At 40.4% G+C, this 15,807-nt stretch overlaps 1 protein-coding gene across 3 annotated transcripts in view; it reads left to right on the forward strand.

The window, feature by feature from the left end:
- The window catches only part of ARHGEF28 (Rho guanine nucleotide exchange factor 28), a 311,888-nt gene that overhangs the window by 155,755 nt on the left and 140,326 nt on the right, over positions 1–15,807 (forward strand). For all 3 annotated transcript variants that reach the window (XM_015451604.4, XM_005557142.5, XM_005557143.5), the window contains 3 exons: positions 916–985; positions 14,649–14,701; positions 15,601–15,661. In XM_015451604.4, the coding sequence (XP_015307090.3) occupies positions 916–985; positions 14,649–14,701; positions 15,601–15,661 (184 nt within the window). The remainder of the gene's footprint in view (positions 1–915; positions 986–14,648; positions 14,702–15,600; positions 15,662–15,807) is intronic.

A 15,807-nucleotide genomic window follows, 5' to 3' on the forward strand; every position in this document is an offset into this window, starting at 1 on the left:
GAGGTGGGACTGGGGTGACTTAACAGCCCATGGAGGGTGGGTGACCAGGCACTTGTTGCTCCCTGCCTGTTTCTGGGTTTGCTAAATTGTATATATTTTTTACATTCCTTTTACTCTGGCTGCAGGGCATTGTTCCTAAATAGTCAAAGAATGAAGCACCACGGGTCTTAATGATACACCCAAGGGGATAAGAGACCTATGTCAGTCATGTGATTACCTGCCCAAGTATACTGATGATTGATTTCAGAACCTGTGCTGGGGCCATCTTGGGCTGGTTTACTATTCGGCACATCAATACATAATTCTGTGTTTCTTCACATTTTCACTGGCTGTGGGGAATCTGTCAAAAGAAAATTCGGATGGTCCCAAGAGGGCAACTTTTTGCTAAAGCCTTTTGGAAGGCTCATCAACTTAGTTTCACCCAGGGCCAGCCTGCACCAGTGTGTGCCAACCTGTGGCGCAGGACCCATGGTCATCCTGGATATTCCTTGTGATCATGGTCCTAGCCCCTCACCTGGTCCTCTGATATTCCTATGTCTTAGGATGTGGATTTGGTCTGCTCCAGGTGGCAGATGCACAGACCAGAAGCCCTTCTCTCTGGCGTCAAGATTTTTGGTTCTGTTTCTGGTGATATTCTGCATGATATTCCTGAGAACCTTCTGCTTGGTGTGACCTGCAGAAGCAATAAAAGATTAGTGGCAGGGACAATTTTGGCCCCTGCCTTGGAGTTTCTCCTGATTTTGCTCACCCTCCTCCTGGGGTGCTGGCTATATGTTCTCCCATATATTCACCCACCCACTATTTCCCAACCTCCTAGCTCTGAGATCGTTGATAGTGACTTTTGCCTCTTTGTTGTATATCTGAAACCTCAAATGGTTTTCTGTGCTTTCTTGTTTTTCCCCCATTGTTTCCTAGGCCTTTGAGCAAGAAACCAGGCCAGAGGAAAGAACAGCTATGCCCTCCAGCGGTGCAGAAACTGAAGAAGGTACGCATGCTCCTTTCCCACTTAGGGCAGCCAGAAAGTGCTCCGGACCAACAAGCTAACCAGTCCATTGAAGTGTGTGGTGAAGCTGGCCAGGAACCAAGGGGCTCAGAGCCAAGGTTAGGGGTGTGGGATACAGCAAAGCCCCTGGGTCCTCGGATAGCATGAAATGAAGTATACTGTTTGTTTCCACTCTCTATGTAACTGGGATGTCCTGAGTGCTGTTTGCTGGGACCGGGGCCAGGTCCTCTCTCATTCCTGATCTTCAGGATGCTCTCTTGACATTCTGATTGTTTTCCTCATTCAGTTTGTACATTCATTGAGTCCTTCGTTCAACCATTTGTTCTTTAGTTCCTTCCACCTTTGTGGATCTCCTACTGTTTGCTTAGCAAGGATACTCTGGAAGTCATGGAGTTTTTGTCATCATGAGGGTTGGGGGGCACCACTGGCATTTAGAACTGAGGCACCAGGGCTGCTGGATGTTCATCAATGTACAGTCCTATGCAACTAAGAGTTGTCCTGTACAGCTGTTTACAGTTCTGATGGTGATTCAGAGACGGCATGTGCGATTCTACTCGTGGTGGAAGTTCATAAAAGAAGATATATTTTTTATGCTACATTGTTCCTACTCTATTCCACAACGTGCCACATGGAATCATTCGGACACCCCACTTGTGCATAGTACCTAGCTCATTTGCAGAACATCATCATTCCTCATTTTCCCCAACTTGACAGTTTATCTAGGCATGCAATTCTTACTTCATTTCAGGTGACTTCTGCTTTTGCATGTGCAAATAATTTTGGTCTTTTAGTAAGTTGTAGTAATAAACAGAAGTTTTTATTCTAGGAAGCATATTTTTGCATATTCCAGTATTTCTTGTCTGGAATAAATCCTGATTGTGTGTTTTCGAAACCCAGTGGTTGCAAAAATCTAACCACATTAGTGCGTCTCCTAGGGTAGTTAGGGCAAAAGTTTTATGTATTGAAATACATATTATCTTCTTATCAGTTCCTCTCCATTTGCTTCATATTTTAGTTAGGATATTGTATTGATTTTTATTTTTAATTATACATAAAGATAAGGTTGTATGTATCTAGGGGGTAGAGTTATGTGATCTACTAACTTAATTTCAAGATAGTGAAGGGAGCAACACAAAATACCTGTTAATGTAAAAGGCATAGGTCTGATAGGGTTGAGAACCACCAAGCTTCATGCTGGGGCTAGGAGGAAAAATCCAACAAGGCCCTTGTTCCTAAGCCACCAATGTTAATAGCTGGTCAATCCTTTTGATTCTGCTTTTAACTGGCCTCACAAAAGAGTTGGATTCTAGGTATTTTGTCAGGTACTATGATCTTAAACTCTTTACCTGCATGTTTGTTAAAAAGTAGTCTTGGCTGGGCACGGTGGCTCATGCCTGTAATCCCAGCACTTTGGGAGGCCGAGGCAGGTGGATCACCTGAGGTCGGGGGTTCAAGACCAGCCTGACCAACATGGCAAAACCCCGTCTTTACTAAAAATACAAAAATTAGCAAGGCGTGGTGGTGTGCACCTGTAATCCCAGCTACTTGGGAGGCTGAGACAAGAGAATTGCTTGAACCTGGGAGGCGAGGTTGCAGTGAGCTGAGATCGCGCCGCTGCATTCCAGCCTGGGTGACACAGCGAGACTCCATCTCAAAAAAAAAAAAAAAAAAAGTAATCTTAGAGAAGGCATATTTCTGGTGAGTTGCTGACTCTGTGTGGCCCATCCTGACTGCATATGTTCCTGGGTTAAGCCTGAGCAGCTGAGCCTCCTCCTCAGACTGCACCTGCTTGGAACCCCAGGGAATTGCCTTTACTATTCTCCCCTGTGGGTGACACTTGCTACTGGCTGTGTTGAGGGAGCCACTGTTGACCCTGCTGCCCAACAAGGTGGTGGGTTACTTTGTGCTTTCTCCTTGAAGACCTGCAGGAGAAAGCTCTTTCTTCTTTTGTATTGGGAACGCAGCTTCGCCTGAGTGCCCGGCTCAGCTCGCTTTTACTGCTGTACCTGTGGCTGATCAGGTTTCTTACTTCTAGCTTTCTGATAAACTTGGAGCTAAGTTTCTGGGCACTTGATTACAAGTGCCTGTGGCAATGCTGACTGCATTTTTATGTTACCTTGTTGCTTATTTAAGCCTCTACCCTTTTTCTTTTTTAAAATCAACTTCTGATTTTAAAAAATCCTCTTGCAAACTTTTCTTCTTGTATTCTACCTTCAAATTAATTTAGAACACTGAGGTCTAAAGGAGTACTTTAATTCCAGGTTGTTCTTAAGGGGCTTACAGTTTGAGGTTGGGGCAGAAAAACAAGCTCTCATGGCATGGTATGATAATTGTTACAGGAGATATTTGCAAGTAGCTCTGTTTATTAGCATGCTGTAGACTGTGACAGTGGAGTGGTCAGGGAAAGCTTCCGGGAAGAAGTGGCCCTGGAGCCGTGATCTAATGGAGGGAAGGGAATTCTACATGCAATACAAAGTCCTGAGCCAAATGATGCACTGGGGAAAATGCAGCTCATTTTGAAGCCGTGGAATATAGGGGGTGTGTGTGTGTGTGTTGTGTGTGTGTGCTTCTGTATGGTGGTGGCAGTGATGCCAAGAACATAGGCTTAAGAAGTAGGCAGATTGGCACGGCTCTACATGAGGCAAGTTGTTAGAATTCTACCCTGACAGCTCTGGGAAGTGTTTTAAAGTTCACTTTGGTGGGAGTATGGGGAATGGATGGGAGAGGCCTAGTGGAAGACAGGGACCAGCCAGGGGGCTGCTGAAAGCGACGCAGAAGAGGATCTGCCCTACAGCCGTGTGACAAGATGGGAGAGGTGGGGACACGCAAGTGTGGTCCTGAAAGTGTAGGATCTGATTGGCTGTCAGTGGTAAAGGAGAAGGATGGTGCCTCCATTCCTGGGGTGTGGCGCTGGGTGGGATGGGCCTTCCAGGAAGCAGAATTGTGACAATATATGTTCAATTTTAGACAAGTTGAATTTGACAGGTGTTTGGGGCAGTCAAGGTAATATACGTGGCTGCCAATTTGACTGAAATTACTCAACCAATAAGCACAAGAATTTGGACAGAAATCCAAGCCCTCTGACTCCAAATAGTTAGTAGGTATACTTTATAGCCCTTGAATCTAGACAATGCTTTTGTATTTGTCTACCCTTGAAAGAATACTAGAAATTGTATGCATATTCCAGCAGAGGGCAATATTCAACTGAAGTGGAAACATTCAATCAGTTTGTGTCCATTCATGAGTCTGGAGGAGACTCAACTGAAAAAACAAAACATTTTGAGCCTAAGAGCTCCCTCTTAAAAAAAAAAAAAACCCTAAAGCAAACCTCCACTTTGAAATCTATTAGAAGATTCTTAGTAGATTATATTTTCTGTTCCCTCTGGGACAATGCGTAGTAGGGGGGAAACTCTAAGCTTATATCTGTAGCTGTTATTAATTAAAAGACTATAGTAATTCTAGCCTGGACATTAACTTTGCTGTCTCTGTGAGTGTGATAAATGGTTTTATTATTGCCTATGATCCAGTTATGCTTCTATAGTTTCACGATTCTAGTTGTACTCTCAGAATAATGGGACATTATTTCAAATGAATCGAATGGCCAAAAAGTCATCTTATTTTAATATGCTCATATTAATAAGCTAATTATTAGTATTAATCAAAAACCTGGCTCCATATTTTCCCCTTGCCTTCTTATCCTTATTTGATCTCTCTGTCCTAGGCTTTCCAAAGAACATTGTACAGAACACTGATCTTGGAAGATATTTTGAAAAATAAGGATTCTTTGGCCAAATAAGTAGAAAATGCTGTGCAGTAGTTCCTTTTTATCTTTGGGGGATAAGTTCCAAGATTTCTAGTGGATACCTGCAACCCTGGATAATACTGAACTTTATATATACTATGCTTTTTTTCTATACATACACACCTATTACAAAGTTTAATTTATAAATTAGGCATAGTAAAGATTAACAATGATAACTACTAATAAAGTAGAACAATTATAACAATATGCAAGTATCACTACTCTTGTGCTTTGGGGTCATTGGTAAGTAAAATAAGGTTACTTGGACATAAGCACTGCCATATTGAAACAGTTGATCTGATAACTAAGAGCTACTAAAAGACTAATGGGCAGGTAGCGTAGGCAGCATAAGGACACTGGACAATGAAATAATTCACTTTCCTGGTGGGAAGGAATGAGATATCATGAGATTTCATCATACTACTCAAGAATGGTCTGCAATTTAAAAAACGTAGGAATTATTTCTGGAATTTTCTATTTAGTATTTTTGGACTGAAGTCAACTGCAGGTAATCAAAGCCGTAGAACATGAAATCCCTGATGGCGGGGGCTACTGTATATGAAACTCCCACGTTTGAGATTTATAATGCATTTAATGTTTTGTGGGCTTTAGTAAGTCAAGAAACCTATATAATCTTGTTTAACTTAGCAGTTCTCTAAATTAACTGATCACACAAGAGTCCTTTTTTTTGCAGTTCTCAACCTCTCATAGAAATGGTCTGTGGAAGGTACTTTGAAAATGTTGTTCTTCCTCAGCTCTGTGGCACCTCCCTCTCTAGATCTTATGTCCTCCATTTTCACTATTACCTGGTTCCCACCATCTGTTAGTCCAGTAATACGCACACTAGAGAGGTGCAAGGAAGAATTTTTCAAACTGTTCACAGTCATCTTGAATATTCCAGATCATCCACACCTCCTCCGACATCCCACTTCAATTCTTGATATCACATGGGAGGCTATTGCCTGCCTGGTGTCTACTGGACTATAACACAACCTGAGAATGACTACAATACCGTTTGCCACTGTATGAATCCGCTTAAAAAATTATTTCGTCATTCAAAACTCTCTACATTTGCTAACTGTCTTAACTTGGTGTCACTCATTTGTTACTTTGTTGGCTTCTCCCAATAAATCATCTTCCACATTTTCATTGACAAGGAAATAGGGAGTTGGGATTGGAACATGTGTTACAATCACCAAGGAGAGAGAGGGCAAAATTATTTCCTTCAGGGTGGAGGCAGCCACTCTCACCAGGCTCAAAGGGGCTTCCCCATCGTGATACTGTGTGGGAGGCAGAAGAGGCCGTTGGTCCAAATGCAAGATTCAGGCAGGACACCTGGACATGTGTCCTTAGGCCCATTTCCTTATCCATCCATTCAGTAAATATGTGTTGACTGCCCATCACTTTTTACCAGCTACTGTTCTTGGCAGTAACCAAAAAAACAAAATGGCAAGGAGAAAAAACCTTTGCCCTCAAGGAGTTTGCTTGCATTTAATTTCATTCAAGCATTTGTTAGCACCTGCTATATGCTGGGTATTGTTCTAGGCATTAGGCACAACCTGAGTTAAGTCTATACACTCATGGAGCACTCATACCTGCGGTCATGGGGAGGGGCATTTCTGGGAGTCAGGAATCAACCCTCCCCACTTTATGCATGTGGAAGCGGAAGCACAGAAAGGTTATGTAACTTACCTGAGGTGATACTGGCCCAGGCCATCAGAACTCAGGTGAAGAGTCCACTCCCTTACCGACCACACTACAGACTACCACTACCCCTATAGAGTAGAGGACTGATCTATTTTTTGTCTGGACTGCTGGTCTAGAGTTCTCTCCAGCATTTGGGGGATAGAAAAAGCACAAACATTGGAAACATTACCTTGAAATGCCCTATTCCAAATGGTTCATCTCTCTCATGTCCTTATGACCCGCGTGCACAGACATGTCTCAATGACACATGTCAGTAATAAGCTGACTTTGCTAAAAACCTCAGCTCTGTGGTGAGCTGGCTTTTTGAGCATAATGCAAGTGATTAGGCTGTTTGCTTTTGTGAAAAATGATGGGGTAGGGGTGGAGGTGGGGTGTCATTTAATACTTACTTCAGTGAGGAAGTACGGATAAAGCTCCTTGCCCAGTATTGAACATAGTGAATGTTTACTGAATGATGTCTAATCATGAGTGCAAGTTATATAACACATGCCTATGGTGGATTCAATGGTAAAGATATGTGTTTTGAGATACCAGGACCTAGCCATTCATGTCATGGTGACTAGAAGTCAGCAGATATTTTGCTTGAGCATTCTGTAGGCTGGGGTGCAGCACTTCCCTCTGTGCTTTGGTTTGTGAAACGTAGAGAGAGTTGTGTGGTGGATTCGCCTTATTTGAATATCGCCTGTGAGATATGACTGGGAAAACAATAGGGCTTTTATCCACACAAAGTATTGTTTCCAAGATTTTTCGTTTGAGACACTCTAACACAAGGGCATTTTAGGAGAACTGTTGCAGATAGTCCAAATATCAAGATATAGGTCCTTTAAGCCAGGACAGCTGGGACTTGGGTGTTGGGGACTTAAGACAGCAGTACTAGGCAGGCCGTTCTGCAGAGCTGATCATTTACTTGCATACACAGCTCTACCTTGACTCTCATGTGGAATATCTGGTCAAGGACTTGATAAATATTTTTTTCCTAGAAGCAGGGTATTTTTGGCATTTTCAACAAGAAAATCATACACAGCCCCAGGAAATGATTTGTAATTGTTGCTTTCATTTATTATTATTATTATTAAGTTCTGGGATGCATGTGGAGAACGTGCAGGTTTATTACATAGGTATACACATGCCATAGTTGCTTGCTGCACCCATCAACCTGTCATCTACATTAGATATTTCTCCCAATGCTATCCCTCCCCTAGCCCCCCACCCCCCTGACAGGCCCTGGTGTGTGATGTTCCCCTCCCTGTGTCTACTTTGTTCAACTCCCACTTATGAGTGAGAACATGCGGTGTTTGGTTTTCTGTTCCTGTGCTAGTTTGCTGAGAATGATGGTTTCCAGCTTCATCCATGTCCCTGCAAAGGACATGAACTTATTCTCTTTTTTATGGCTGCATTTTACAGAGCAATTCAGCCTTTTCTGTATTTCCCTTAGTGACTGACTTTGCCAGTCCTCTTTCTTCTCCTTGTCACAGAAAAGAGCAATCTTCATCATTAAAGGGACAAGGATACAGATAGGATATCATGATGATATGATACTCATTTTGTATATTATAAAAATATCTGTATTTTCTCACACATAAATAAAAATTCTCCTCACCACTTGGTTTATCAAAGGATTAAAGAATCATGGTTTGACCTGGAAAGAACTTTAGAAATCATCAGGTTGAACCCACTGTATGTTTGAGCTTACGACTCGGAGGTTCCCCGGAGCTCACCTAGATGCAGCACATTTGATTCATATCTAATATAGATACTTTATTCTAGCTTAGTCAGATAAGCAGGCTAGAGAGAAACAACAAGTATTAAACTCAACTAAGTATTCTAATGGAATTGCAATGATCTTGAAAATATAGCTAAAAGTTAGTTTCTTGAGTTGAAGTAGAATCTAAGTTTGATAAAAATGGAATTTTGTTTATGTCTTTGAAAGATGACTTGCTTAATTTTATTCAAGCCATTGATTAACTTAGGAAAATTATGCCCTGACTTCAATTTAAAAATGCAATTAACCCTTGAACAACTTGGATTAGGGGCACCAATCCCCTGCAGTCAAGAATTCATGTGAGTCAAAGTTAATTCTACCGAAGCTTAACTTCTCATAGCCCACTGTTGACCAGAAGCCTTGCCAGTAACATAAACCATTGGTCAACACATATTTTGTATGTTACATGTATTATATACTATATTTGTATAATAAAGTAAACTAGAGAAAAACATGTTCTTAACAAAATCATAAGGAAGATAAAATACATTTACCATTTATTAAGTGGGACTGGACCACCCCAAAGGTCTTCATCCTTGTTGTCTTCACACTGAGTAGGCTGAGGAGCAGGAGGATTAGGAAAGGGTGGTTTGTCTGTGAGTTTTATCAAATTGTCAAAAAACTTCCGAAAAAATTACCAACATATTTATTGGAAACAATCCATATAAAAGTGGACTCATGCAGTTCAAACCTGTGTTGTTTAAGGATCAACTGTATATTGATTTAGAGCTTCTGTGTAATTGATAATTGCAACCAAATTTTGGGGCGGAGGATACTTTTTCTCCATAATTGAATTCTTTGCTTTAGAGATTTCTGTGGTGGGCAGGGGTGGGGTTCAGGAGATGTAAAAATCTGTATCATAAAAATTTATCGACCATGGAGTTACAAGATTCAACAATTGCATTCCTAGGTATATACTTAAGAGAAATGAAAACATGTATCTACACAAAAAATTTTACTTGAATGTTTATTGTGGCATTATTAATAATAGACAAAAAGTGGAAACAACTCAAATATCCATCAGCTGAGGAATAAACAAAACAAAATAGCTACCTTCTATCTATCTATCTATTTGTCTGTCTGTCTATCTATCTATCTATCTATCTATCTATCTATGTATCTATCTATCTAATGGAATACTACTTGGCAGTAAAAAGGAATGAAGTACTAATACATGCTACAGCATGGATGAATCTTGAAAACGTTATGCTGCATGAAAGAATCCAGTTTCAAAAGACTACATATTGTGCAGTTCAATTTATATGAAATATCCAGAATAGGCAATTCTGTTGAGACAGAAAATAGATCAGTGGTTGCCTAGGGCTGGGGTGTGGAGGGAGGATGGTGAGGTGGTTGGGGAGAAATGTGGAGCGATTGCTAATGGATGTGGGGTTTTCTCATTGGAGTGATGAAAATGTCCTAAAATTGATTATGGTGATGGTTGCAGAACTCAATATACTAAAACCCATTGAATTGTATACTCTAAGTGGGTGAATTGTTTGGTATATGAATTATACCTTAATAAAGCTATCATAAAAACCTATATGGGGGAGTATATACCAACATTTAATGGTAGTTATATTGATTTTTTAAATTTTTTTCCCCAAGTTTTTATTGTTTTTTTTGGATACAAAAGACTTTATTGCTCATGGCATAGGCAGCATGGGCTTCATGTTCACATTGGTTCTCCTTGTCCAGCAAGTCCCCCAGGGGCCTTGTGAGCAGCTCAGATAGATGCTGCACACACACACAGTTTGTGTCACAGCTGAGGAACCCTGACTAAAAAATCCCAAATCTTATAAGGAGACTGCTAGCAAGCTTGCCCAACCCTTGCACTGGAAGGGGCTATTATCTTTACTACCCTGGTCTGAAGACAAATCTGCCTTCATTCCCAAAAGAAACACTATTTCTTGGTTTCAAGACTGTTGGCCACAAAACCACCTTTCAAAAGATAATCCGGTATAAACGTTTTCACAATAAGAGTAGGCCCACTGTGGAGAATGGCCTGCAGCAGTCTGGTGTTGCAAGAGGTCTACTGTGGCTCAAAAATCATTTCTTCAATGAACTCTATTCAGACAAAAAGAGCAATGGAAAAAGATCCTTTTGCCCTACAACATTTTTTTTATTATTATTTTATTAGTGATAGAAGCCTTTTTTAGAGAGGTGTCAGGAAAGTTTCTATTAAGACTCTGGCCAGAATTGGATCATATGTTAACCTCCAGACAAAAAAACTGTATAAGAGGAGGGAATTCTCCACTGTCTTAAATAATTACTTTTGTCTTTAAAAAAATCACAAGCAATTTAAATGAAAAAAATCCTGTATTTTAAAGAAGATGTCTTAAATTCTTTCTGAAACAATGTAGAATATAAATATAAAAATGATATGCCAAGGAGCACATTTTGGAGTTACTTGATTCCAAGGATTTCTTCTTCCATCTTGGTTTCTTCTCCCCAGCTGCTGCTCAGTAGGGACCAGTGGAACTTGTTGAATTGAGTGGAATGTTGGGCTCTCGCTCACTAAGTCTCATTTTGATATTCTGTAAATGAGTGCCTCATTGTTGCTCCCAGTCCATATTTATACCGAACAGGCAAAACGAAAGTTCTTACTAGTTGTCCTGCTTTTAGAAAAAAAAAGAGAAAGGAATAACTGGGACATTGAAACAAAATTTCAAAGTGTTACAAGAGCCTCTGAATTAAGAGTGGCAAGTAGTCTCTCCAGTGCCTTTGCCATTTTAATTCTGTGGCCGTTGTGAATTGCATTTGCTCACTAGGATAAAACATTGTAGCAACACATGCAGGTGCAGTAGTTCGTAGTCAAACAGCAATACTTACTAAGTGGAGAGGAAAAGGGTTGGCTTTTGGACTTACAGAGCCAGAAGGGTGGGAGGAAGTAAGGAGAAAAGCATTAATCTATCTATGAATCTGGCCGTTCAGAAGTTGTGACAAAATAGCTTTGATATTGGAAGTGTTTCAGTTAGTTAATTCCAAAAAGTAAACAACTTTTCCTTCTTTGTCCTGATCCACAGCTTGTCTAACGATCCACCACATCTTGTCAGCTATGTATATTTTGGGCCACCAGTTGCAGGTGGAGACGAGAAGCATTTATTTAGCACCTGTTAAGTGAAAAGCACCCAGCTTGGTGCTGAGGATACAAGGGTTGAGCCGAAATCGATCTGGTCCCAGCTATCCCAGAATTTACAGCCTATTGAGAGAAAAAGATTCATTCAAAGAGTATGAGCTACCCGCCATGTATGCCAGAGAGGCACAGAGGCTGCTATGAACACTACCATCAGGCTGTTTTTCTGACATTTGTGGGGGCAGGCAGAGCAACTGAGAGCATGATCCTGGTTTTCCACCTGTGCTTTTGACACGACTCTGTAGATGTAAGCCAGTGGTGGACTTGGTTGGCAACAAGACAACACTGGTGGTCTGGCTGCCTCTGACCATGAGTCTTCTGCCACAGCCAAATGGTAAAATCAGAATACCGAGCATCCTGTGTTTTGGGTGTAAGTTTTTTATTTGCTTAAGTCTAGGTTCTGTGGTCTCATTTGCAAAGTAAGACAGTAAGACTTGTGCATGGAGTTGAGATTTTTTAGGCGAATCTGCCTCTTAATGAGACACTGGCATGAATCTTACAGTGACTTAACCCTGTTGGCTGGTGCAGTGTCACTAGTAAACGTAAGTCTTAGAGATTATCTCTTGTTCCATTATAGCTTGGCAATAAAAAAACAACAACAATGTGTTTATCAAGTTTGGGAAGTCTGATTTAGAGGAGTAATCCTTCCTTCTGGGTGGGCTTGAGGGCAAGATTAATAGGCCTTTAAAACAGAATAGGTAGAGTTACTGATACCATTATCTGCTACAGGTTGCTATAGCAATGAGTGGTTTGATTGCACTGTGTAATTGGTGGTACGGTGGGTTAGTGTAAAAGGATCCTACTAATTTAACAGAAACTCTCCTAGAGCAATTTAATTAAACTCTGGTAGAATGAATGCCAAATTCTTTGAAAGCTCTAAGATATAGTTCTGTTTAGTTCTAGGTTAATTAAAGATACATTATTATCTTGAATCAGCACAATATCACAAATATTTTGAAATGATTTTTGGATAAAGACTTTCTATATTTGGAAGTTATTTTTTAAATGATGAGGTACAATTTTTAATGAAGACTTGTATATTTTAATATAGTTTGTGGTATTTGTTTTGAAGTGAAAAAAATTGCACTGGACTACATAGAAAAACGTAGGCATGACAATCTATAAAGGCTAGTTCACTGGCCTTTTGAGAAGAGAAAGGAAGCTGGAACCTAAATGCACTACCAGGTGTGAACACATCCTCTGTTACTGCAAACTTCGTTAACAGACAAGATTGCCTTTTCGATTAGCAATCTGGATAAAATCTATACTTTTCTTCTGAATAAATGCTATATGTACAGAATTCTTTAGAAATGCAGCATAATGATCATTTAAGAGTTTATGGCTGAGATAACTTGAAAGGAATGAATGTCCTAAAACAGGCAAAATAGAAGGGTGTGACTCTTGATGTCTGTGCAGATGTATCTATTGAAACTCTGGTCCTGGTTATCCTTCCCTCCTCCTCCTTCTTCTTCTTCTTCTTCTTCTTCTTTTTTTTTTTTAACGCCTTTGTAATCTCTTTCCTACTTATCCCAATTTTTAGGGTTTGAGTATGTGAGTTTCAAAACCAAACCAAATCTCTACTGTACACTTATAATGTGCCAAATACCATGGTAGGTGCTTCACATCAATTTTCTGCATCTATGTAGTGGGACAAAAATGTTAATTTTAACCATGTGTTTTGGACTTTGGCACTTGAAAGCAGGTCCGTGAAGGGTGAAGCTAGCCCATTTTGACATTCCTACCTCTGGCAATGCCGTTCATGCCGATGTTACTCTGCTGCCACCTGGAGGCCTTCTGTGGGATGTGCATTTAAAGGCAGGCAGAGATGCTGTGTACACGTGCTGCCTGGGCTGGGTGTCCGCTATGATCTTGTCCTCATTCCCTGCTGAGATCAGTTGACATGACCACACAAAATTAGGGTTATTACCTTGTTTTCTGGTTATTACCTTGTTGGTTTAATCATAGAAGCTAATATGCATTATAAATTCAAGAGCAATATACTATTGTGGCATGCAAATATGGTATTACCTGCTTTCTGCAAAGCAACTTCAAAGTTATTGTTGTCCAGATTTTTAGAAACACAAGACAAGGATTGTTGGTTTCTCTGCTCCATCCTGGTCTTACTACTTATAGCTCCAGCCTTGTAATTTGTCATCTTTATTATGATTTGTCATGTAGAGCCATATAAATGAATACTTTATACATTTTCTAAGCATAAACATGGATGATAACTCCTAGCATTGTTGCCCAGAAGTGAGAAGAGCTTTAAATCAACCTGCAGGTTTGAGGCATTGGGTAAATTAATATGAGTGACAAGGTCTAGGTAATGAACCTGCTGGAAACCTTCAGGGGTTTCCTGTTTAAAGCAGGGCTGTGGGGGAAGGGATGTGGAACTTCCAGAAAAGAAGTGAGACCCCACAATGTTATATGTTAGCGCAGATCTGGGGTAGAAACTTAGACTTTCAGTCATCTGTCCTTGCTAGGGATGTCAAGTGCTTTAATTTTCCCCAGGCCCAAACCTGTTATTGGTGGTTATTTCGACAATAGTGGCTCTTGTTTACGGGCAACTGAGTATTTGCAAACACAACCAATAAATCAAACCACAGAGCAAAATGCTGCCTTGGGTGAACCTTTTTTTTTTTTTTTTTCCATCCCAGTACATCCTGACCACTACTGTTTCCAGGAAACCCTTTATTCAGAAAGAGGACACCCGGTATGCCTGGGGCTGAGGTTGGAGCTGAGGGCTATGCTGGTGTTCTTGACTTTCAGTGATGTGGAAGGAAAAGCCAGACCTCCTGTGTAATGAATTATGCTCTTTTGAAACATATTGAAATCTGTGGTATTTGAGGAAATAGACAAGTGGGATTTCCTCAGGTGGGTACGAGTCACGTCCTTGCAATCTGCTGTTTTGAAGAACCTTCGGTAGTGAGCAGCCTTCCTTTGGAATCAAGGGCATTTATTTATTTAATGATATTTTTTCCCCCTCAGGATTTCCTGTGAGAGCTCCCAGGCTTGTTTACATCTTGGTCTAGACAGATAATACCAGAGTATGGACAGTCAGGTTATTAGACACTCTGCTCTGTGGACAGCTGATTTTTAAGAGGCCTAATCTAAAAACCTACCTCTATGCAGAAGGCTCCCAGGCAACTCATTTACACTTGTCAGCGAGTAGTAGTTGTTATTCTTCTTAACAAAAGCTCCATGCAGCAGATCCTGATGGGAATTATTTCTTTTGCAGAGGTTAAGAATTCAGTGTCCAGCAGCTCAGCAGCCGAAAAGAAAGATGTAAAGGTAATAAATGACTCCCTGCTCTATTTGCTTCTTTCTTCTTTGCGTGTCTTTCCATAAAGTAGAAATGAAGATTTAGTGGTAATAAAAATGTTTAAAAAACACTAAAAAAAGGATGTACCCCAAGTCACTTTCAGAACAATGTGAAATTTCATTTTCTTTTTTTCTTTTTTCTGTTTCTTTTTTTTTTTTTTTTTTTGAGATGGAGCCTCACTCTGTCACCCAGACTGGAGTACAGTGCCACAGTCTTGGCTCACTGAAACTTCTGCCTCCCAGGTTCAAGCGATTCTCCTGCCTCAGTCTCCTGAGTAGCTGGGATTATAGGCACCCACCACTATGCCTGGCTAATTTTTGTGTTTTTAGTAGAGATGGGGTTTCACCATGTTGGCCAAGCTGGTCTCGAGCTCATGACCTCAGGTGATCTGCCTGCCTCTGTCTCCCAAAGTGCTGGGATTACAGGCATGAGCCACTGTACCCAGCCCCATTTTCTTTATCCAATTCTTAATCCCTATTCTTTATAACCAAACCTAGCTATCTTTCTGAGTTGTAGTTGTATATGCAAGATGGTTGAATACATTCTGCAAAACAAATTTCTACTTGAAGTTTGATGTTTATAGATATTTGACAACAATGTGATTATAAGAGTAAATCTGGGAGATGTCCTCTAAGAATGAAATAACCTGTGTACAGCTTTCAGATGTGTTTCAGCTTGGGATAGATTCATCACTCATTTTTAGCTGTTAAATAATAAGTGTAAGACTAGTTTTCTGTTTACATGTGATGATACATGTAACATGTTTTCATTGATGCTTTCCAAGGTTGTTTTTCTAGTTCACAAAAATAAATATTAGTGTAGCATATATGTAATTTTTTAAAAACCCACCTGACTTTATCTTTTTCAGTGTGTCAAAAGCCTGGCGGTTCAACAGAATGAACATGAAGACCAGCACAGCCTAGATTTGGGTATGTTCTGAAATAACGCTTTTACCTATACTCATAATGATATCCCAGATCCAGGTTTAGAGTGGACAAGAAGCAAGTACATTTTAACTTAAAATATTCCTTCCTGGGAACCTTATCTGTTTCCTGAAACCCATCCAGATAAATTT

The sequence above is a fragment of the Macaca fascicularis genome, chromosome 6 (genome assembly GCF_037993035.2).
Source record: "Macaca fascicularis isolate 582-1 chromosome 6, T2T-MFA8v1.1".
NCBI classification, from domain to species: Eukaryota; Metazoa; Chordata; class Mammalia; order Primates; family Cercopithecidae; genus Macaca; species Macaca fascicularis.